At 41.9% G+C, this 24,204-nt stretch overlaps 3 protein-coding genes and 1 long non-coding RNA gene across 5 annotated transcripts in view; 2 read left to right on the plus strand and 2 right to left on the minus strand.

Annotated features, from left to right (window-relative positions):
- Window positions 1-317: 317 nt before the first annotated feature.
- Window positions 318-2,058, plus strand: LOC308393358 (histone H2A.Z; the record flags this gene model as incomplete). 2 transcript variants are annotated; one of them, XM_080877061.1, is made up of 5 exons in its annotated part: window positions 318-428; window positions 728-805; window positions 950-1,063; window positions 1,141-1,270; window positions 1,497-2,058. In XM_080877061.1, 5 exons carry the CDS (start codon window positions 318-320, stop codon window positions 1,556-1,558), a joined length of 495 nt encoding a protein of 164 aa, XP_080733187.1. In that variant the 3' UTR covers window positions 1,559-2,058. The 2 variants fall into 2 exon arrangements, with proteins under 2 accessions (XP_080733187.1, XP_080733186.1); XM_080877060.1 differs by having other exon boundaries at window positions 329-445.
- A 12,711-nt stretch (window positions 2,059-14,769) lies between these two features.
- LOC308394433 (uncharacterized protein) lies at window positions 14,770-16,956 on the plus strand (the record flags this gene model as incomplete). Its single annotated transcript, XM_080878769.1, has 5 exons — window positions 14,770-15,874; window positions 16,002-16,089; window positions 16,170-16,278; window positions 16,510-16,618; window positions 16,847-16,956. The coding sequence occupies exons 1-5, from the start codon at window positions 15,811-15,813 to the stop codon at window positions 16,954-16,956; spliced, it is 480 nt and encodes a 159-aa protein (XP_080734895.1). The 5' UTR covers window positions 14,770-15,810.
- A 52-nt stretch (window positions 16,957-17,008) lies between these two features.
- On the minus strand, window positions 17,009-18,537 carry LOC308394662. Its single transcript, XR_013971272.1, has 2 exons — window positions 18,175-18,537; window positions 17,009-17,499 (listed from the first exon to the last, which is right to left on the minus strand). It is a non-coding gene; the product is annotated as an uncharacterized lncRNA (long non-coding RNA).
- Window positions 18,538-21,467: 2,930 nt separating this feature from the next.
- The window catches only part of LOC308407468 (NACHT, LRR and PYD domains-containing protein 12-like), a gene marked incomplete at its 5' end in the record, with an annotated part of 115,605 nt that continues 112,868 nt past the window's right edge, over window positions 21,468-24,204 (minus strand). The window contains one exon of the mRNA XM_080899117.1: window positions 21,468-21,714. Coding sequence (XP_080755243.1) covers window positions 21,519-21,714 — 196 coding nt within the window. The 3' untranslated portion in view covers window positions 21,468-21,518. The remainder of the gene's footprint in view (window positions 21,715-24,204) is intronic.

The raw sequence follows: 24,204 nt of genomic DNA on the forward strand, positions 1-24,204 counted from the left end.
GCACTGAGGCGAGGCTTGACCAAATGGGGCTATTTAATTTTACCATCAACTTTGATAGGTTTCTGCCTGCTAAACCCTAAACTGGATAAGCAGATAAGAAGATGAATGTATGTGGGGACTTCTATCTATACTAAATTAAAAGTTAATGCCATGTGAAAGAAAAACTAAAGCCAGCTCATTTCGATATAAAATGGGAAAGAGATACGCCACATAAACTACATTACCCATAAGCTCTTAGAACGGAACCGCACAGAGAGCTCATTTATTGGCTGAAAAGCTTCAGCGGTAATCACGTGACTGCCGTCATCCGGGTAGCCATGGCTGTATATAACGACCCGCGGTGGGGGGGAGGGGGTCTAGTTCAAACAACAGTCGATATTCAGTGTAGACGGAGGATATTATTTTGGCTGCCGAGTCAGAGTTTCTTTGTAAGTTTTTAAATATGGTACGTATTATATGTCGTATTAACAAAATATTATAACGACACACTCTGTTTAGGTAGTTTATTTGAAATAAATCTTTATTTGGTAGCGTTGCGTTTTCTTTATTAGTTAACAGTTGGCCGCTAGCATTGGCTGGTGTAGTGGATTAGCATGCTAAATACCCACTGGCTTCACTGGGGAAGCGCTAGCATGGCTAGCGAATATTAAGCGGACCTTAAGTTAATGTTGGGCTACAATAAGGCGCGTTTCGGCGGAGGCACACTAATAGTACTGGTGTTTTACAGGCTGGTGGTAAAGCTGGTAAAGACTCTGGAAAGACCAAGACCAAAGCGATTTCGCGCTCTCAGAGAGCAGGACTGCAGGTTTGTCCCCAAATTTCATTCATTTTCTCGGTTGCACAAGCACGAGCTATTAGCCAAAAGTCAGTGGCTCTTTGTCGGTGGCGGGCTCTCATCGGGCGGCCAGCACGGCTTTGCTTCTGTTCACTCGTGTCATTATCCCCGCAGTTCCCGGTAGGCCGTATCCACAGACACCTCAAGTCCAGAACAACGAGCCACGGCAGAGTAGGAGCCACCGCGGCGGTGTACAGCGCGGCTATTCTCGAATACCTTACTGCTGAGGTGACCCTAAGCTCCGTTTATCTTGCACTTCGTTGCTTGAAGTGTTGATCTTTTTGTAAAGGCTGTCTCTCTTTCAGGTTCTAGAGTTGGCAGGAAATGCATCAAAGGACCTTAAAGTAAAGCGTATAACCCCACGCCACTTGCAGCTGGCTATTAGAGGAGACGAAGAGCTGGATTCACTTATCAAGGCCACTATTGCAGGCGGAGGTACGAACATTACAGAGAACTGTGTTACGGTCTTATACTCTCGTACTCTAGGGGTTTACACATTTTGTTGAGGCACAAATCCCTTTTGTGTTGCATCTGGTGTAAAACTGTAACATCAACACTATTGTGGCAACTCTTTGTTACAAGGGAGCAGCTGAAAGTGGTTACTGAAATTAAAACTTAACTGTTCAAGTATATAAACTGTTATAACATTGATTTTTTTCAGGCGTGATCCCACACATCCACAAGTCTCTGATCGGGAAGAAGGGCCAGCAGAAGACTGTATAACCTGAAGGGTTCAGCAAGTTGTGCCATCTCAGGATGAAGTCTGCATCAAGTGGTTAAATGTCTTAGATTAGTAATCTTACATTATTTTATGGTAGTGTGCATTTACTACTCTGGGTGGGGTCTGTTTTGGGTTTTTTTGTTTTGTTTTTTTAATAGTGGGCCCCTCCCCTCTCCTGCAGGTTTTTGGGGGCGGGGGGCGGCTCCAGCCGGCTTGTCTTGGATGTATACGTGTATTTGGCCTTTCTGTTTTTAATCTTCACAGCTTTGAAAGGAGCTCACAGCCACCAAACCTAGTCGATACAGAGTACAGGATGTGCATAGCTTTTGTGAAAACTCAAGATGTGCTTATGTGCTTTGTATGTACCTTTAATGCAGACCATCCATTTCAGACTTGTATTTCAAAGCATGTTCATTCTCTTTACCACTGGACTGTCATGGACCGGTTCATAACCTTGTTGGTATTTTTGGATTCCTGAATAAAGACTGGATTTGGCACAGTCTGAGTGTTTCCCCTAGTTTGTCTTATTCTCTTTGAACAGAGTGCTGTGGCTTTTGTCTTAATCATGCAGTGATGTATGACTACAGGTGGTGTAATGTGAAGCTTTGACTTTCATTCCACCTTTGTTCAGTTTTACACAAAATTGGAGGAATGCTAATGGACCAGTTAGGTGAGGTGGCTTCACGCAGTGTTATAGATTTCATCTTTATTTTCATTGCATAAACGGCCAAGTTTTAAACTGTCAGGGTTCATCCCCCTGACGTCCCTACTGCAGTGACCTAAACATCTGTGGTCTAGTGCACTCGGTGGCTTTTTAAAGTGCTGCAGTGCCAACACGCAAGAGTTTTCTGTCTTTGCCTGTGTTCAGAGTTACAGGAGTGTTGTACATGTGAGTTTTTAAAATGATATACTGCAGGCGTAACATCATAAACCCAATTGTAGTATATGATTCACTTCATAGAAACAACTGGGAGACCACGTTTTTATTTCATTTCACTGAAATGTTAAGAATTCTGATTGTTTTTAAAACTGAAGGTGCCTCAAGTTTACTTTTAGAAACCAAAGAAGCGTTTGGACATTTCCCATTACTGCAAACATATTAGACTGGTCTCTGCTGCATTTAAAAGGTTCTTCAATGCAGCACCCATACCTGATATTGAATACATGCTTTCTAATGCATTAAAGTTTACTGAGTAAAATGTTCATAGAAATTAAAACAGAAAGCTAACAGCAAGATATCATTTAATTGTAATTGAACTGTCCACTGTTGCCCACTCACATCCTGGGCCTTCTGACCTCAGTAAGTCACATGATAGGGTGGGGCTACATTTCACAGTGGGTTCACCTGAAACCATGGCTGTATCCCAATTCAGGGTCTGCAACCTTAAAGTACTGTCTAACCTTCGTAGCGCTGCCCAGGTTGCCTAGCAACCATGATAGTAACAGCTGGAAACGTTTCATACAGCTTTGTTTGACAGAAATGAAGGAGGACGTATTTTGTACATTTCTTTCTACATGAGCTCTGTGTGATGTGATAACTATCTGAGGCTGAGACCACAGGACTGTAAAACATGATTGTTGGGCTTCATTTCTGTACTGAACAGTCATTTTAGATTAGTTAGTAAATAACAATTAGTTAATGTTGTTCATGAGACTAAAGTCATCTCACTGTGGTAATGTAAATATAATATGGCCAATATTATATTAATCATTATTAGTTATTACAGCAGTGAACATGAACTCTGAGCTTCAGTAAAGATTCAAGTTGCATTTATTTATATTTCCTATCACCTTCCTATCATCTTCACTCAAAGACAAGTGTCTGTGACAGTGTGTATATAGATGTATTACATACAAGAGACAAATATTGTTCTTTTAATATGTTGGCATTACTAAATGTGGCTCAGTGCTTACATATATGTGTAAAAAGCAAATGTACGAGCTGTGATAACTGTGTCTGATAGAATGAAGAGTAGACTGATAAATGAAATATTCCTTTATTGGGTGAGAAAATCAGACCATGTCATAACTGCTTTAAGTCACACAGAATAGATATACTCAAAGCTTCATAGAACTGAAACAAACATTTATTTTTAGCTCCATTCTGCTGCTGATACAGACTTTAGGTTTCTGAACATTAAACTTGTTGCTGCCTTTCATAGTGTGTAACTTGAAGGCCCTGAGTACTTTCTCCCACACTGAAAACACTGGGATGATCACATTATGTGAACATTACCTAATAAGACTGATTCAGGACAGACAGTTATGTTAAACTTTCCTAGCAGTCCTTCACAAACAGGGAACAGTCTGTCTATTCTCTCCATCTGTCAGCTGCTGCTGGCTCTTCCTCCTCCTCTTCCTCACACACTGCTGAGTTTGTCCTGGTGGATCATCAGGGCTGCAAAGCCTCACAGATGATGTGCAGCAGTGGGTCCCTCAGTCTGTCCTCACTCTGGACACTTGCAGTCGTCACACATGGAAATCAAATGTGTGATAAGCTGCAGGATTCAAACACAAGTGTGACTTATAAACACATGTTCATACTTTTATTCCACAACCAGAGAGAAAGAAACAGAGAGAGAGTGCAGGACAGACAGACAGGTGACAGTCTCAGGTGTACACACTGCTACAAACAGGAGGATTTAGTGTTTGTGTCATTATGAGTGCAAACAAGAAGAGTTCCCAGATGGTGCAGTGGACACATGTGTGACTGCTGTGATTAAAGCATCTTTCTTTCAGCTTAACGAGTGAACCGTCAGCTCGTTCAAACACACGTTAAAGTCCGTTTGGCTCGACACCACCGAACAGAGGCAGCAATATAACACAGCTAACATTAACAGTGCAGTGAATCCTGCTTGTGCCGTGATATTCAGGACTGCAAACCGAGCAGCATCACTGACTTTCAGCTTGTTGTGTTTGTGGATATATGACTGACTTTAATTATCCACAAAATCATCACATTCTCTGTAGGATTAAGGTCGACTATTGAACAGCGTATATTTTAAAGTAAAGGCTTTAAAACCAAGTAAACGCTGAAAGTACAAACATCACTAATGTCACATAACTTTGCCAACATGTGGCCAACAGGAATGTTTTAATGTTCTTCATTATTAAACATTTGCACATAAATAAGTGACATAATATTCAGTACTTACTTCTGAAAGTTTACTCTTCAGCCGCCCCTCTTCCGCCGTTTTTTTAGCAAAATTATCCACACCCACCGCCGCGCTATGGAGTCTGGGATATGTTGGGTCATGAAGTCTACACCGCCACATCCTTAAAATTCAGGGAAATGAAGGACGCATTTGAGGGCCGCATTTCGAGCAGCCTTTGAATTGGGACAGCCTTCGTCGCGTCGCTGTGACGTAATCGTCCTTAAAATGCGGCCTTTGAGGCTTCAGACCCTGAATTGGGATACAGCCCTTGGCTGATTGTGACCTACACCCGTTTTCACACCTTGGCTTGCGTGATTAGGCAGAGGATCAATAGGGAGTCCATGACCCTCTTAGGGGGACACTCACACCGGACCTAAACCTGGGATTCTCCACAGTCGCTCTCAGAACTGAAGAAACTTCTTGGATAAAACGTCTTCAAGAAATTTAAAGCAGTTCAGACACTTTTCTTTCCCAGCTCCTCAGACTGTCCACCCTGTTAGCTTCGTTAAGCAGCCATGAAGAGTAGAAGGCCAAGTATGAGTTTCAAACAGTAAACACATTTTTAAACCCTGCAAACAGTAGCGGTTTCAGATACGGGCGACACGGACGGTTGCCCGGGGCGGCATCATGGGCATCGGCAAAAAAAAAAAAAAAGTTGCTCGTACTCATGCTGCCCCGACGTCAGCCAGCGCATATTGGGAATTGCATACGCACCTATCGGTTTTGGGAGTAAGGGCGCCCTCCATTTGCAAGGTGCGCCTGCTGCCTGCGGCACTGAGAGGAGAGGGCGGGGGATTCTCTGACCGGCTGGAGCAGCATCTAATAACCAACTCACAAAATAAAGAAAAATAAAAACAAACCAACAAACACAAAAACACCAGGCATCATGATACAGACTTATAATTTGCACCAATGTTTTTTCGAAATTCTATACACGAAAGTGAGCGCGAGAGCCCTCGGTGCGCCTGCTCGCTGCCAAAGTCAAAGTAAACTTTATTGTCATCTCTGCTACAGACAGTCCAGTATACAGAGATATGAGATGACGAGGCTCCAGTTACAGCAGTGCAAGTAAACAAACAATAAGAAGAGTAAGAAAATAAATATACACTTTAGGACCAGGGGTAAAGGATCAATAACAATTTAAATTTACAGTTTGAGGGGAGGGGGCCCCTGCTGCTTCCAAAAAGAGCACATTTCATTTATAATGTTGTAAATCCAAGTCCATTATGTATTCATGATTTGAATCCTGGGTTGTGTGAAATCTCAGAAATGCACCCTAGATGAAGTGAATCTGTGAACTAAGGTGTAGGTCTATTAGATCATGTTGTGGTGATCCTTGTGTTGGGGGATTTGTGTTCATACTGGAGTGCAAAATTAAAACCGATGGAAGATGGACAAGAAAAGTTCAAAGCCATCATGGTGCTCAACTTAGAAAAAATAGAAAAGAAGAGGAGGAGAAACGAGCAAAAGATGCAGGTAAGCAGATGTGTGATTGGATAATGGCAGGTCATCCTGAAACTATCAGAATCAGAGTGAGTCAGAAATTATGTGGGTTACAGTTGCTCCAAGAAGAAATGGTAAAAAAACAAACAGTAACAGACTAAACTCCAAACAATACATTATGTTACAGATTTAAATATTAATTAGTCCTTGTCAATTGTTGATTTGTCCTGTTCTCATTGTATGACGAATTATGATGGCTGTTTGGTAGCCGTCTGCATACAATGGCTACTCTCTCTGTGTGTGTGTGTGTGTGTGTGTGTGTGTGTGTGTGTGTGTGTGTGTGTGTGTGTGTGTGTGTGTGTGTGTGTGTGCAGCAGCTTTATGTTAATGTGTGTAAGGATTTGTGTCTGTGTGTGTGTGTGTGTGTGTGGGGGGGGGCGCGCCAGAGGGATTGTTCGCCCAGGGTGCCAAACAGGCTAGGACCGCCACTGCCTGCAAATAAACAACATTGACATCAAAAGTTTTACATTTCCTAAATGTATCCCACAATCTGAATATAACACCCACTTCCCCACGTTTGATCCGCTGTGTTAAATATGATTAAGAACAGAATGCAATCATTTGCAAATCCTATGAACCAGTATTTTAAACAAAGTGAGAAAATGAAACATTTAAAGAAAAATATTAGCCCATTTTGAATTTGATGGCAGCATCCTCTCTCCATAAACTAAAGGCTTTACGATGTTTAGTGCTGGACCATGTTGGTTAATGTGTAAACTCAACAGTTTCCATTTTGATTAACCTGACCAACATCTAACATAGAACACCTTTGAAGTGGACCTCGCAGCCTGTGGATAACTTCAAACACGTCGAGGTCTTCAGAGGCTGAACTTTGACCCAGCATCACAAGGAGCGCCATAAACACTTGTTACGGTTATTAGAAGGAAGCCAGCCTTTAGACATCCCCACAACGACATCGTGACCAAGGGTCTGTTGCATGATTTTTAACATGACTACAATGTGTCGTCTGCTGAGTCATCGTTTAATACAACAACGTACTGAAAGAGAGCATTCAGCATCTGACTGAGCTGGACTAACCTTCCCTTTCAAAAGTGAAAACTGCAACATAAAACTGGAATACAACCAACTTCTAATGAAATGTAACATTTTATAACATGAACACAGATTCCAGGTGAGCTGTGTCTTCCAGGACTGGATTTACCAGAACAGGTATGAGGACGGTGCCTGACGGGCATGTACGAGCTGGAGTGGATCCCAGCTAACACAGGGTGAGGAGACAGACGACTGTTCACGCTCACACTTATTCACCAGTTAACCTAACCCCACTACCTGAATGTGTGTGAACTGTGGGAGGAAGCCAGAGTCCCCTGAGAGGACCCACACAAACACGGGGAGAACATCCAACCTCCACAGAGACTCTCTCTGCACTAAAAGCACAAAATAAAAATCACACCGTCATGTAATTTAAGAAACTGGTCTTAAAAAACAGTTAATCTAATATGTCCACATGGAGCCCGTGTTAAGGTCCGTACTGGGCTTCAGAACATCAAGTGAACAACGTCAGATGGGACCTGGGTGCGTTGTCTCCTGATAGAAAGTGCTGAGGATCAGAAGGACTCAGGGACAACACGATATCTGTCCAGCAGAGGGCGGCATTATTCCAAACGGCTCCATCCTAGAAACATGATGTGGAACAGCTGACCTGTAGATCTGCTCAAGAACAATCGTCACAGTCTGATCACAGTCAGTCCCACGTCTGCCATGTTCTCAGCTTCCTTTAGTACAGGTAGCTTTAATGATCATTTCAAGTGTGGTTGTTTCATGGAAACAGAGAGCAGACTGCAACATCTGTGACAGCCACCTCTAACACTCTGATGGACGTGTGGACAGCAATGCTGCCTTGAACAGTACCGATGTTTCAGGGCTGATGACGTTTTTGGGTGGGACATCTACATCCTGACATATCAAGGTTACTTTACTTTTACGTAAATTTGCTTTACAGAAAAATAATAGCATTTGTCATCCCTTCACAAACACACACATCGATTTAAACCTGACAGACACACATTTGGAAAGTAGACGCGATGAATCAAATCAGAAAAACAGTTATTAGTTATTAAGTTTAGTGACGGCAGCAGGGACAAAGCTGCTTTTATAAGACTTTGTCCTGCATCATTCTCATGATAAAACAGACTCAATGGCCCCAAGATATTTATATGACTGCACTTGCTCAGGTTTGTCCGGATTTCAAACTGTTCTAAAAGTCTTTTGATTCAAATCTGGGGCTGTGTTATTGAAAGCAGCAGAGAAATCGATGAACTGAAGTCCTTTACTCTCTACATGTTTGACAATCAGGTGAAGTAGAATCAAAAGCGCGTCCTCCACTCCTCTGTTGGGCTCATGTGCAATCTGCATTGAATCAAGCTGAAGTTCAGTGTCTTCCATAATCACATTTCTGATGATTTGTTCAAAGACTGAGGTGAGGGCAGCAGGCCTGAAGTCGTTTAGAACTTTTGGACGACTAGATTTAGGACCAGGAACCACGACAGCTTCTTTCCCAAGAGAGGGCATGAACGATTTATTCAGAATAACCTAAAATATAGGACTGAGTTCTTGAGCACAAGTGTAGGAGCCATATGAGTTGTTCCTTTTTGTTTTGGATTAAGAGGGTTGGTTTAAATGCACACCTTGTATTGGTGCACGGGTGTGGGGCGTGACTCGTGGGCGTGTTAGGTGATAAATGTGGTTGCACTCACCTGATGAGCAGAAAGGTCGGGTGAGCATGAGGGGAAACCTGTTGACCCCAGCTTGAGTCATTTTGATGCATTTTTGGCTGTAACTTGATGTATGTTTTATGCACTAATTGATGCCATAGGCCGATGTTGTAGTTTGGTGTAGTAATTGGTGTAATTCGTTGTGAGTTGCAGTCATTGTGTTTGTGCAGTCTGTGCATTTGTTTAATAGTTCGATGAGCCGTTTGGAATAATGCCGCCCTCTGCTGGACAGATATCGTGTTGTCCCTGAGTCCTTCTGATCCTCAGCACTTTCTATCAGGAGACAACGCACTCAGGTCCCATCTGACGTTGTTCACTTGATGTTCTGAAGCCCAGTACGGACCTTAACACGGGCTCCATGTGGACACATTAGATTAACTGTTTTTAAGACCAGTTTCTTAAATTACATGACGGTGTGATTTTTATTTTGTGCTTTTAGTGCAGAGAGAGTCTCTGTGGAGGTTGGATGTTCTCCCCGTGTTTGTGTGGGTCCTCTCAGGGGACTCTGGCTTCCTCCCACAGTTCACAGACATTCAGGTAGTGGGGTTAGGTTAACTGGTGAATAAGTGTGAGCGTGAACGGTCGTCTGTCTCCTCACCCTGTGTTAGCTGGGATCCACTCCAGCTCGTACATGCCCGTCAGGCACCGTCCTCATACCTGTTCTGGTAAATCCAGTCCTGGAGGACACAGCTCACCTGGAATCTGTGTTCATGTTATAAAATGTTACATTTCATTAGAAGTTGGTTGTATTCCAGTTTTATGTTGCAGTTTTCACTTTTGAAAGGGAAGGTTAGTCCAGCTCAGTCAGATGCTGAATGCTCTCTTTCAGTACGTTGTTGTATTAAACGATGACTCAGCAGACGACACATTGTAGCCATGTTAAAAATCATGCAACAGACCCTTGGTCACGATGTCGTTGTGGGGATGTCTAAAGGCTGGGTTCCTTCTAATAACCGTAACAAGTGTTTATGGCGCTCCTTGTGATGCTGGGTCAAAGTTCAGCCTCTGAAGACCTCGACGTGTTTGAAGTTATCCACAGGGTGCGAGGTCCACTTCAAAGGTGTTCTATGTTAGATGTTGGTCAGGTTAATCAAAATGGAAACTGTTGAGTTTACACATTAACCAACATGGTCCAGCACTAAACATCGTAAAGCCTTTAGTTTATGGAGAGAGGATGCTGCCATCAAATTCAAAATGGGCTAATATTTTTCTTTAAATGTTTCATTTTCTCACTTTGTTTAAAATACTGGTTTACAGGATTTGCAAATGATTGCATTCTGTTCTTAATCATATTTAACACAGCGGATCAAACGTGGGGAAGTGGGTGTTATATTCAGATTGTGGGATACATTTAGGAAATGTAAAACTTTTGATGTCAATGTTGTTCATTTGCAGGCAGTGGCGGTCCTAGCCTGTTTGGCACCCTGGGCGAACAATCCCTCTGGCGCCCCCCCCCCCCCCCCCCCCCAAACACACACACACACAGACACAAATCCTTACACACATTAACATAAAGCTGCTGCACACACACACACACACACACACAGAGAGAGAGAGAGTATGCATTGTATGCAGACGGCTACCAAACAGCCATCATAATTCGTCATACAATGAGAACAGGACAAATCAACAATTGACAAGGACTAATTAATATTTAAATCTGTAACATAATGTATTGTTTGGAGTTTAGTCTGTTACTGTTTGTTTGTTTACCATTTCTTCTTGGAGCAACTGTAACCCACATAATTTCTGACTCACTCTGATTCTGATAGTTTCAGGATGACCTGCCATTATCCAATCACACATCTGCTTACCTGCATCTTTTGCTCGTTTCTCCTCCTCTTCTTTTCTATTTTTTCTAAGTTGAGCACCATGATGGCTTTGAACTTTTCTTGTCCATCTTCCATTGGTTTTAATTTTGCACTCCAGTATGAACACAAATCCCCCAACACAAGGATCACCACAACATGATCTAATAGACCGACACCTTAGTTCACAGATTCACTTCATCTAGGGTGCATTTCTGAGATTTCACACAACCCAGGATTCAAATCATGAATACATAATGGACTTGGATTTACAACATTATAAATGAAATGTGCTCTTTTTGGAAGCAGCAGGGGCCCCCTCCCCTCAAACTGTAAATTTAAATTGTTATTGATCCTTTACCCCTGGTCCTAAAGTGTATATTTATTTTCTTACTCTTCTTATTGTTTGTTTACTTGCACTGCTGTAACTGGAGCCTCGTCATCTCATATCTCTGTATACTGGACTGTCTGTAGCGGAGATGACAATAAAGTTTACTTTGACTTTGGCAGCGAGCAGGCACACCGAGGGCTCTCGCGCTCACTTTCGTGTATAGAATTTCGAAAAAACATTGGTGCAAATTATAAGTCTGTATCATGATGCCTGGTGTTTTTGTGTTTGTTGGTTTGTTTTTATTTTTCTTTATTTTGTGAGTTGGTTATTAGATGCTGCTCCAGCCGGTCAGACTCATCTGGCTAACCTAACAGCAGTCCTGGCCAGGCTAGAAAAATATGGATTGAGAGCAAACAAAAACAAATGTGAGTTCTTCAAGGATGCCATTGAGTATTGTGGACACAAGATCGACAGACATGGGCTCCACAAAACCGAGGACAAAGTTGAAGCAGTCCTGAAGGCACCAGACACTAAAAATGTGAGTCAGCTACGTTCATTCTTGGGCTTAATTAATTATTACCACAAGTTTCTACCAAACCTTTCAACAGTCCTGCACCCGCTGAACTCTCTGCTGCAACAAAATGTCAAATGGAAATGGACAAAAAACTATGAAGAGGCATTTAATTTAGTTAAGTTAAACAGCTCATTACATCAGAGGAGGTTCTGACACACTTTGACCCCAAGCTACCACTTCGCCTCGCCTGTGATGCCTCACCATATGGCATTGGTGCCGTGCTATCTCACAAAATGCCTGATCGATCCGAACGACTACTTGCCTTTGCCTCAAGGTCCCTAAATGCAGCCAAGCGCAACTATACGCAGATAGACAGAGAAACACTCAGTCTAGTGTGGGGAGTGAAGAAGTTTAATCAGTATTTATATGGATGACACTTCACCCTGATCACAGACCACCGACCGCTGGTGTCCATCTTTAACCCTCAGAAAGGTATTCCAACCATGGCTGCGGCACGCTTGCTTGGGCTTTGTTCCTGGGTGCACACACCTACACCATTGAGTTCAAAGGGACAAAGCTACATGGAAATGCAGATGGACTTTCACGTCTTCCACACATGCAACCCACCGAAGAAATGACTGATCCAGCTACTGTGTTTCATGTTACACAAATGGAACCCCTACCTGTCACAAGTGCTCAGGTGAAAAGAGAAACGAGCCAAAACACAATCTTGTCAAACGATCTTACTGTGAATGGTTGGCCGTCCTGTAGTGACACTCAGTTCTCTGCGTACTCCACCCACAAAGACCAACTATCCGTTTGCCAAGGATGTGTCATGTGGGGAACTCGTGTCATCCTGCCACCCAAACTACGTACAAAGGTACTGGATTCACTGCACGATGGACATTTGGGTGTTAAGATGAAAGGTCTTGCTAGAAGCTATGTTTGGTGGCCAGGCACTGATTGTGAAATGGAGAATATGGCTAAATCCTGCATTGTTTGCCAGCAGACGCTGCGCCAGCCTCAAACAGCACCTGTACACGCGTGGGAGTGGCCATCCGCTCCATGGCAACGCATTCATATAGACTATGCTGGCCCATTTATGGACTAAATGTTCCAGATTGTGGTTGATGCCCACTCAAAGTGGCCAGAAATCTTCCCCGTAAAGCAAGCAACAGCTGCCAGCACGATCAATAGTCTTTGGTCACCGTTTGCACGCACAGGTCCGCCACAACAGCTCGTAAGTGACAATGGTCATCAGTTTACTGGAGAGGAGTTCCAGTGTTTCCTTAGGAGTAACGGCATACGACATATCACTTCAGCTCCCCATCATCCTGCAACAAAGCTGAACCAGCCAGTCGCACAGAGGGGAAACCGCTACAACAGAAAATTGACAATTTTTTTACTGTCTTACCACTCATGCAACAACTGGACACACACCTGCAATGCTCTTCATGGGATGAGATCTGAGATCACATCTAGATTTGCTGAAACCAGACATTCGCAAGGATGTCCAAGATAAACAGTCTTCCATGGTGGAAGCAACAAGAAACAAAACCAGGTTCTTCAATGTTGGACAAAAAGTTCTCACCAGAGACTACAGAGACCCAAGTCAGAAATGGCATTCTGGCACGATTCGTTCACGGACCGGACCGCTGATATACACCATAAATGTTGGAGCCAACTTAGTCTGGCGTAGACATGTTGATCAGATTCTAGATGCAGAATGTCACGTGGTTCCAGAGCAACCTGAGAGGACACATCTACACCTCAAGATTCAGAAGAGTTTGCCCTCGCTTCACCACCTGAGGTTCAGGGTTTACGTGAAACCACCAATGTTCAAACACCTGAACTTTCCACACAGAGCACTATGGACTCTGACCAAACAGGCAGACGTTACCCTGAGAGAAATCCCAGAGCACCTCAGAGACTGAACTTATAGGTTTCCAGTTCATTTTGTAAGGAAAGCGGTTAAAATGTTTAAGAGGAAACAACCTACCTCTATGTTGTAAATCACTGAATAGGTGTCATATTTCAGTTTAAGTACAATTATTGGGTTACGGCATTTACCTGAAAATATCTCGATTGTTTGATACTTAATGTGTTCATCAAAGCTGGATGGGAGGAACTGTGATGTATTTAGTAAAATCAGTTTATATTTTGTGGTAAAGTAGAGAACACCAAGCGTGGTGCATGTGCGCATTGATATGCCACAACATGGTTAATAAAGTAAGTTACTAACAACCAAAAATGTGTTGTTACTTTACCAGTTAAGTTATAAGAGAGAACATAACAAACTGGTTGAGATCCTGGATTAAAGAGGGAATGGGAAGGGAAGAGGAGTACAGAGGACTGATTGGTCGGTTCGTGAGGAGAATCACCTGAAACTGAATGTGGCCAAAACAAAGGTGCTGGTGGTGGACTAATTGTAATTTAAAATGTGAAAATTTTAGCTGTCCTCCATCATTCTCCCTGAGGAGTCGAGTTACGGTGACTTTGTATCTTCTACAAGAGACGCACAAGAGCAAGTTTAAAAAAAACTGTAGAGGAAAATATGGCAAAGTCCCAAGACTTACAAAAGGAAGCTTATGCTAGACGAGTCCAGAAGTACAGAAACCTTGTGTACAGCGTTGGAGATGAAGTTCTTCTCTTGAACATGAAACGTGGAAGGAAGGGAGGAAGACTTGATCCAGATTTTTCAGGACCCTACACCATTCAAGACATCGCTGGCAAATGTGTGAGATTAAAAAACACAGAAGGAGCAACTTTAAGAAATCACTACAGCATTGACCATATCAAGCCGTACAGAAGAAGCCACCATGTAAATATCAGTGACAATTAAAAATACCCAACTCGCAGTCAGACAGTGAACAGCAGCACAGACCTGAAGATGCCTCCCTGCCATCCTACTGCTAACCCTCAGTGCCAGCAAAGTCCAGAGGATTCATTATGCACCCAAAACGGCTGACACAAGGAGTTTAATTGTGTTCCAGGACCAGAAACGCGTGAACAAGAACTTCCCTCCCAGAAACAAAGCTTAGAAAATGAAGGTGACATAGTGAACAACTCTTTTTGACCAGTTGGTCATTTGTTGCCAGTTTGGCGTTGCAACTTAATTGACTGTTGCATGACTTTGTTTGCATTTTGAAGTCTTCAACTCATATTGGATATAAAGAAACATGCAACGTGCACTGAGCTTGTGGAAGTCTAGAAATGGATCTGCCTGTCAGTAATTTTCTCTTTTGCCCACCCGCTGTACCTTTCCTATTTCTCTGCGTGTAAATGCATGCCTATTGTATTGACTTTTTTCCTGTTGTGGCCCGTTGGCCTTTACCAAGCTTATCCACTACAAATCTCATGCATGCCTGAGCTAACTTATCATATTTTTCTTTTAGTAAAGAGGCTATGGCGTGCAAAGGATACTGGGCGCTTGGAGGCAGCTGTTGGACCATACAAGTTATTGGATTCCTCTTTTCGAACACTGCAGGGGTCACGGTGGCTTTCTGATGAGGTAAGAGAACTTATCATTATTGATTCTGATTTCGAGGTTCTGCTCCTTCTGAAGCATTTGCAGTGCAGAGACCATTAATAGTTTAAAATGTGCGAGTAGGTCGGGGGGTTTGTATTGCAAAACTCTGATAAGGTTTCACCCATTCACTTCAACAGGAAAAAATGTTATCAACCACAACACAGATGTTGTGACATCTGTGACATCATAATACCCAGTTTCAGTATATGCAGAAAGAACCTTTATCAGCAATTCTATTCCTTTAGATGTTTTTGTGTACAGCACTCAAGCAGTTACTTCAAAAATTGTTGCTGTTGTTGTATAAACTCAGATTTTTCAAAACAGGTCATTGATGCATATCTGCACCGTGTTATTGACAGACGAAAGGTAAGTAAGAAATGTCATTTACCTACTAATTTTGAAATAAAAAAAAACCCTATTTACTGTTCTATAACATTTTTCTATACTTGTGCAGAATGCTGCACACCTGCTCTGTTCAGTAGTTGCAAGCTCGTTGTTTTCTGGGCAGTTCAGATGCCTCAACTGGTATGTTGAAAGCTCAGAAGTGGTCCAAACAGTTGACTCCTTTCTGTTGCTGAGGAAAGAGTTCGGTTCCTTTAAAGAAGACTATATTTGAAAACACCCTGAGACGCATGGTACCTAAGTAAATCCAAATTACTCTGCACTTCCAATCCCACAGATGAAGTTCCCAGTTGAAGACGTGGCTGTGCCCTGTGAACTTTGGTACACACTGGATTCTTGTGGTATGTGTTCATTTTGTTATTAATTTGCATAATTTGTTGTGAAGCAGTTTCTTGCACAAAGTGTTATTTTTAAATAAGTTTTCAGTGGCACAAACAATTGTAATTTTTAATTTAACTTTTTCTTTAGATTGTCAACATTTCTGCACAGAAAATACTGCTCATAGACCCCATGGGAATGAAGGTGTTTATGACAGGAAAATTCTGCGCAACTGGAGGTATGTATGATACTGAGGTGTTATTCTTAGATTAAAAAAAAAAAAATCTTGTTTCATTACAAACACTTTTGTTCAACTAGGAATTTTCTGAGGATGAGAGGGCATGAAGACACCATGGAGTGGCAGTTACAGACTATGCAACACAACAAGCGACAGGATTCCAGCAGTTGTGGAGTTTTACTGTTAAAGGTAACCCGTATTCAAATGATTCAGTTTCTTGTTAGCTAGAATTAAGACTTTAAGTGAATTTAAGTGAAGTGAAAGTTATTTCGGTCAACAACAACAAAGATGATCATTTTACATAGAAGTACTTAATCATACAGTAACTGAAAAAGGAATAGGCTGAAGCCTTGTGGCTTATAATTATCCTATCCTTTACCTAATTAAGACTTTACATTCTAATTATGATCAATCTCACAGTTTGCAGAACACTACCTTGATTTTGGAGAGGTCAGTGAGGTGTCAACCACTACAGAGCCAGTTGTGCTGGAGCGAATGCAGATAGCTTGCACCCTACTTGAAAATCGAGGTAAGTCCAGTAAAGTCCTTATCACGTTAGTGCGTACTTCCAATTTAAATAGTGCTTTTCAAACAGCACAGTACAAATAGTGCTCTTCAAACACTTTCAGATAAGACCCTTCTCAAAGTCTAATTTAGAGTAATTTTCCAGGAAGTATATTTGGAAAAAATGTACTATTATTTTTTAATTATTCAATAAATAATGTTTGATTAAAACCTAACTATGATTGTGTTTCAGGGAACGCTGAGGACTACTGCATTGTTTGCTCCATGTTAGATGCTAACGCTGACCGCAGCATGATTGAAATGGTAAAACAAAACAAAACAAAAGAAACACATAAGTCTTAGTATCATTACTTGCCAATCATAATTAAAATGTTGAGTAATAGTATTCACCAAACAGAATATGAGCCATTTATTTTTCCTTTCCAGGTGCAGTGTGAATCTTGCCAAAGATGGGCACATTTTGCATGTGAAAAATATAAAGAGAGCAACCAAGAATATAAATGCCAAAAATGTAGCCAGAGTCAGACAGAGACTGTGCAGAGACTGTAGAAGGACAGAGCAGCAGCAGAGCAGTCCAGATACACTGATGATCCTCTGTCAGATCCAGAGGGACACACAGGGATGATGCTGGACTCTACATTGTGTCTGACAGTGGAGCTGTTCTCAGAGCAGTTCACTCTGCAGCACTGACAGTCATCTGCACTTCTTCTCATTCCTCTGTCAGTCACTGCTGGATGAAGCTCTCCTCTCCACCTCCCAGTAACATGGCCCAGTCAGAGCGTCTCTACACACAAGCTGCTGCTGCTTCAACCTCTCTGGATCATCAGGACACAGCTCCTCCTCTCTCAGCACACACACCGTCCTGTTTACCATCATCACCTCCACCTGCAGAGAGAAGAAGGAAGAGCAGAGGAGATAAACGAGTGTTTCCAGAGACTCTTCATCAGCTGTCAGTCAGTGATGCAGCACATCCAGTATAAAGAGCAGCAGGGACTTCAGTGCTGGGACTGTACTAGGACTCATTGTTGCTTCACTTTTTCTAATCTTTGGATTTTTATTGAAGTTGATGAAAATGTTTTTCCCTCCTAGTTTGAGTTTGGACTTTCATTCATTAGAAGAACCTTGGTGTGTCCACTCTGAGCTCTGTAGGAACCCCAACAACAAGCCCAACAATCCAGATGGACGGTTCCAGCTGTTAACTGGAGGAATTCCATCCAAACATCTGCTCTCACTAAATTCTTCCTCACCTACAGACTGTGTTCTTCACTGCTTTAAACTTGGAAACGAATGCAGTCATTGGTCTGCGTGCTGCTTTGTTCAGAGAGCTGATTGGCTGTTGACAGCGTTTGATCAGAGCGTGTCAGCTGTTACTATGGTGACCATAAAGGTGAGAAACAGGAAGTGTTTGTGTCCAATCCTGAAGCCTGTCACCATTCTCCTCTCACAGCTTCACTGAGAAGCTGCAGCTTTACAGGAAACACTGGATCTTTGTTTCATACTGACTGTGTTTAGTACAATACTGCTGACAGCACCACCCACTCACTCCATCACTCTATTGACCTCAGAGTCTCCAGTCTGTAGTCTGGACTCTGCTGAAGATCAGACAGCTGCTTCACTCCTGAATCCTGCAGCTTGTTGTTGGAGCTCAGGTCCAGCTGTCTCAGATGGGAGGGGTTGGACTTCAGTGCTGCTGCCAGATAATCACAGCTGATCTCTGACAAACCACAGCCCCTCAATCTGTATAAAGAATGAAAGATGTAAGTTTATTAGACAAAGTGTGAGCTTGAAATCATTCAGTGTTTCATCATCTGTTCAGAGCTGAAGAAGGTTCAGAATGTAGAAGTTTAGAAAATGGAAACTCCAAACAGCTGACAGAGTTCATACGCCTTTGTCAGGGTCAAATTCAAGCAAGACCATGTGAAAATTAAAACACATCATCCTAGGTGAACTTAAACACCTTTGTTCCCCTTTTGTTAAGACATAGAAAAGTACACCACACAAAAATACTGCAAAAGGAAACGGTCGCCTTATATACATAGTGTATAAACTCAAAATGCACATTTCACTTCAAATTAAGATTAAGGCTTTGAACAGATCACATAGTTCAGTTCAACATATAAGACTTTAAGAATGCACAAGCATCTACTTAAAATCTATTTAATTTATCATCCATGATATTATTTTGTACAATTCCAATGTATTTTGTTCATCTCCCTTAAATAAACAGGCAGTCTTAAAGTATGAAATATTCATATACAAACACATATAAATGTGTGTACTGTCTCAGTGGCTGATAGTACCCCACAGGCCTCAGTGTGAGCTTGAAGACATTTATAATGTTTAAGTAGTTTAATGTGCAGGTGCTGACGATAAACACATTTTGAATGAAAGCCGGGGAACTTTGGTAGCACAGAAACAAGTGGCTATTCTTTGTGACTATATGGATCACTCACAATACCATTATTTCACACAAAGGCACCAAATTAATACTCAAAAAAGCTGCAGCAATACACACAAATATAAACAGTACTTGGTGACAACTTTGCTTTTAGCCTTTAACCTTTCTTGACTACTTTTGATGTGGCCTCTATATTTTACCTTTAAAAACAGTTCATCTTGCCAATCTGTTATTTTCTCATTTTGACCAACTGTATCAGCACAATTTATCTAAATTCAGACAAAATTTAAAATACACGTAGAAAGTGATATTTTGACTGTAAAAACCACACACATGTTTAACGAATCATCTTCATAACTTGAAATGCAAATAGAGATTGTACACTTTTAAAAATACGCACACGTTTTGCAAACAACAAAGTTATATGGTACTATTTACCAAAAAATGCAGCCAAGGCTCAGACGTTTTTCATATAATCATTTCAAACTATTTACAGAACAATCAGGTGTCAAACAATAGTTTGTGTCACTCTAACACATATGAGAACAGCACAGGGATAAACCTGCAGGTCTGACAGCAGGTGTGTCACTCAGCGTTTACACTGCAATCTGCCTTTGTTGGCTTTAAGGCAGCAACTGTGACGATCACTAGTAGAACTGACACACAAAACAAAACAACAGCTAAATACACAAGACAACAAACTAACTTGAGACCAAACACGGTAAACGTCACAAATCTCTCACGTATCAAAACTCTCTCTCTCTTTCGCTCACTCGCTCTCTCTTGCCGGTCACTCCTAAAACTTCCCCCTTTTGCTAAACAACCAAATGTCATGTTTCCATATCATTTTTGATTGGTCGACATGGTACATTTTCCCACCTATAGGGCTTTGGAGCGTGATGTCATGGGAGATGGGCCACGCCCCCTTCCGCCATGACAGTAGGCCAGCCAAAGGATACCATTTCAGCTATGGATCGTACGTGTTGTGTTGTCGGTTGCAACGTTAGATCACACGATCGTGAAGGCAAGAAGCTGGATAACGGGCTCTCTTTTCATCGTTTTCCGTCCTGGAGGCAACGTGAGGGATCCCATGTATCCGATATTACTAAACAAAGACGTCAGGCTTGGATTGCAGCGGTGAGACGAGCGGATATCGAGTTCTCTGCAATCCCCAGCTTTTTGTTGGTTTGCTCACGGCATTTTCTTTCCGGTGAGTTCTAAATTAATTCATATCACTCTTGAAAGGCTTTTAGTGTTATTTTCAATGTGCTGAGGTCATAGATAATGAGATAAAACATGCTAATGTGTGATGCTGCAGAACCACATCATGTCGACTGAGTAGCTTATGATTTGGCATTATTGCAGGCAAACCAGCATATGAAATGGATGTAACAAATCCAGACTGGGCACCAACACTGCACATGGGGCATGACGACATACCTGTATCAGACTCGGACCGGCACTCAAGGCGTACGCAACGGAAGCGAAAAAGAGCACCCATCGGAGGTAAACAACCCCCCCCCCCCCTCTAAAAACATACTAAATTGCTATCACTGTACACTAATCCGCACATAACTTCCAGATGAATCACACACCTGTCATTGGAATATTGGTGTACATTTACCTTATGTCTAATTTTATCTTACAGGCTTTCGTTATGCAGCTGCAGAGTCTGAAGGTGTGCCCCGTGCAGAAGTGATTGATGAAGATCTGACAGAAGACCAACAGCAAAATCACAATGTCATGGAGGCAGTGGACAGCAGTTGTGTTGGACAAGTGGAGGTTGAGGTAGCAGCTGCAAATGTGGATATACTGAAGAAATGTAAACCTTTTAAAATGATGACAGATTACAAACTCTCAGCTGTGTCTGTAATCAAACCTCTGTAACTTTGCTTCACTTCAGCAGCATCAGCTCATGTTCACATGTTGATTCATGGTTTGCTTCAGTTTTTGATGGACTGCAGAATATTTTGAAGGTTATCTGCTATAAAAAGCCAGAACAGGAAAATCTGCTTCATGTGTTTCTGTTTGATCCTCAGTGACTTTGACACAAAGGTCTGCTGTGATGATCACACCTCTGATCAAGTCTCACAGTGTCAGCTTTGTTTTTATACATATGGATATGTGCTGATAAATGATCAGAGTTATAATATTTCCCACTGTCTGCTGTGTGCCGTGACCTTTGACCTGCTAAAGACAGTCAGCTGTGGATTATTCATTGTTGTGTCTGATACTTAGAACTGTGAGGAAGAACACTACACAGTTAATCAGGGTCCCCTCTCTCTGAATCAGGGAAGGTGGGCAGGCCGCGTGTGGGCCGCGGGCCATACGTTGAGTCTCACTGTTTGAAATGTGAACATTGTTCTGCTGCAGTCAATGGACTAAACCAGAGAAGAAGAAAACAGACTTTACCATGAAGATCCTCAGTGTGGATCAGTATAATATCAGCCTGATGTCTGCAGTTTAGTGTCAGCACAACTTTCACATCATATTCATCTCAGCACAACTAAAACATGCTGACTGACCCCAGAGTTTCAAGTCCACATCCTGGACTCTCCAGGAAACCACACAGATGCTTCACTCCTGAATCCTGCAGCTTGTTGTTGGAGCTCAGGTGCAGCTGTCTCAGATGGGAGGGGTTGGACTTCAGTGCTGCTGCCAGATAATCACAGCTGATCTCTGACAAACCACAGCCCCACAATCTGTATAAAGAATGAAAGATGTAAGTTTATTAGACAAAGTGTGAGCTTGAAATCATTCAGTGTTTCATCATCTGTTCAGAGCTGAAGAAGGTTCAGAATGTAGAAGTTTAGAAAATGGAAACTCCAAACAGCTGACAGAGTTCATACGCCTTTGTCAGGGTCAAATTCAAGCAAGACCATGTGAAAATTAAAACACATCATCCTAGGTGAACTTAAACACCTTTGTTCCCCTTTTGTTAAGACATAGAAAAGTACACCACACAAAAATACTGCAAAAGGAAACGGTCGCCTTATATACATAGTGTATAAACTCAAAATGCACATTTCACTTCAAATTAAGATTAAGGCTTTGAACAGATCACATAGTTCAGTTCAACATATAAGACTTTAAGAATGCACAAGCATCTACTTAAAATCTATTTAATTTATCATCCATGATATTATTTTGTACAATTCCAATGTATTTTGTTCATCTCCCTTAAATAAACAGGCAGTCTTAAAGTATGAAATATTCATATACAAACACATATAAATGTGTGTACTGTCTCAGTGGCTGATAGTACCCCACAGGCCTCAGTGTGAGCTTGAAGACATTTATAATGTTTAAGTAGTTTAATGTGCAGGTGCTGACGATAAACACATTTTGAATGAAAGCCGGGGAACTTTGGTAGCACAGAAACAAGTGGCTATTCTTTGTGACTATATGGATCACTCACAATACCATTATTTCACACAAAGGCACCAAATTAATACTCAAAAAAGCTGCAGCAATACACACAAATATAAACAGTACTTGGTGACAACTTTGCTTTTAGCCTTTAACCCTTCTTGACTACTTTTGATGTGGCCTCTATATTTTACCTTTAAAAACAGTTCATCTTGCCAATCTGTTATTTTCTCATTTTGACCAACTGTATCAGCACAATTTATCTAAATTCAGACAAAATTTAAAATACAAGTAGAAAGTGATATTTTGACTGTAAAAACCACACACATGTTTAACGAATCATCTTCATAACTTGAAATGCAAATAGAGATTGTACATTTTTAAAAATACGCACACGTTTTGCAAACAACAAAGTTATATGGTACTATTTACCAAAAAATGCAGCCAAGGCTCAGACGTTTTTCATATAATCATTTCAAACTATTTACAGAACAATCAGGTGTCAAACAATAGTTTGTGTCACTCTAACACATATGAGAACAGCACAGGGATAAACCTGCAGGTCTGACAGCAGGTGTGTCACTCAGCGTTTACACTGCAATCTGCCTTTGTTGGCTTTAAGGCAGCAACTGTGACGATCACTAGTAGAACTGACACACAAAACAAAACAACAGCTACACACTAAATACACAAGACAACAAACTAACTTGAGACCAAACACGGTAAACGTCACAAATCTCTCACGTATCAAAACTCTCTCTCTCTTTCGCTCACTCGCTCTCTCTTGCCGGTCACTCCTAAAACTTCCCCCTTTTGCTAAACAACCAAATGTCATGTTTCCATATCATTTTTGATTGGTCGACATGGTACATTTTCCCACCTATAGGGCTTTGGAGCGTGATGTCACGGGAGATGGGCCATGCCCCCTTCCGCCATGACAGTAGGCCAGCCAAAGGATACCATTTCAGCTATGGATCGTACGTGTTGTCGGTTGCAACGTTAGATCACACGATCGTGAAGGCAAGAAGCTGGATAACGGGCTCTCTTTTCATCGTTTTCCATCCTGGAGGCAACGTGAGGGATCCCATGTATCCGATATTACTAAACAAAGACGTCAGGCTTGGATTGCAGCGGTGAGACGAGCGGATATCGAGTTCTCTGCAATCCCCAGCTTTTTGTTGGTTTGCTCACGGCATTTTCTTTCCGGTGAGTTCTAAATTAATTCATATCACTCTTGAAAGGCTTTTAGTGTTATTTTCAATGTGCTGAGGTCATAGATAATGAGATAAAACATGCTAATGTGTGATGCTGCAGAACCACATCATGTCGACTGAGTAGCTTATGATTTGGCATTATTGCAGGCAAACCAGCATATGAAATGGATGTAACAAATCCAGACTGGGAACCAACACTGCACATGGGGCATGACGACATACCTGTATCAGACTCGGACCGGCACTCAAGGCGTACGCAACGGAAGCGAAAAAGAGCACCCATCGGAGGTAAACAACCCCCCCCCCCCTCTAAAAACATACTAAATTGCTATCACTGTACACTAATCCGCACATAACTTCCAGATGAATCACACACCTGTCATTGGAATATTGGTGTACATTTACCTTATGTCTAATTTTATCTTACAGGCTTTCGTTATGCAGCTGCAGAGTCTGAAGGTGTGCCCCGTGCAGAAGTGATTGATGAAGATCTGACAGAAGACCAACAGCAAAATCACAATGTCATGGAGGCAGTGGACAGCAGTTGTGTTGGACAAGTGGAGGTTGAGGTACCAGCTGCAAATGTGGATATACTGAAGAAATGTAAAC

This window comes from Rhamphochromis sp. 'chilingali', assembly GCF_963969265.1.
Source record: "Rhamphochromis sp. 'chilingali' genome assembly, chromosome: 1".
In the NCBI taxonomy this organism is placed as follows: domain Eukaryota; kingdom Metazoa; phylum Chordata; class Actinopteri; order Cichliformes; family Cichlidae; genus Rhamphochromis; species Rhamphochromis sp. 'chilingali'.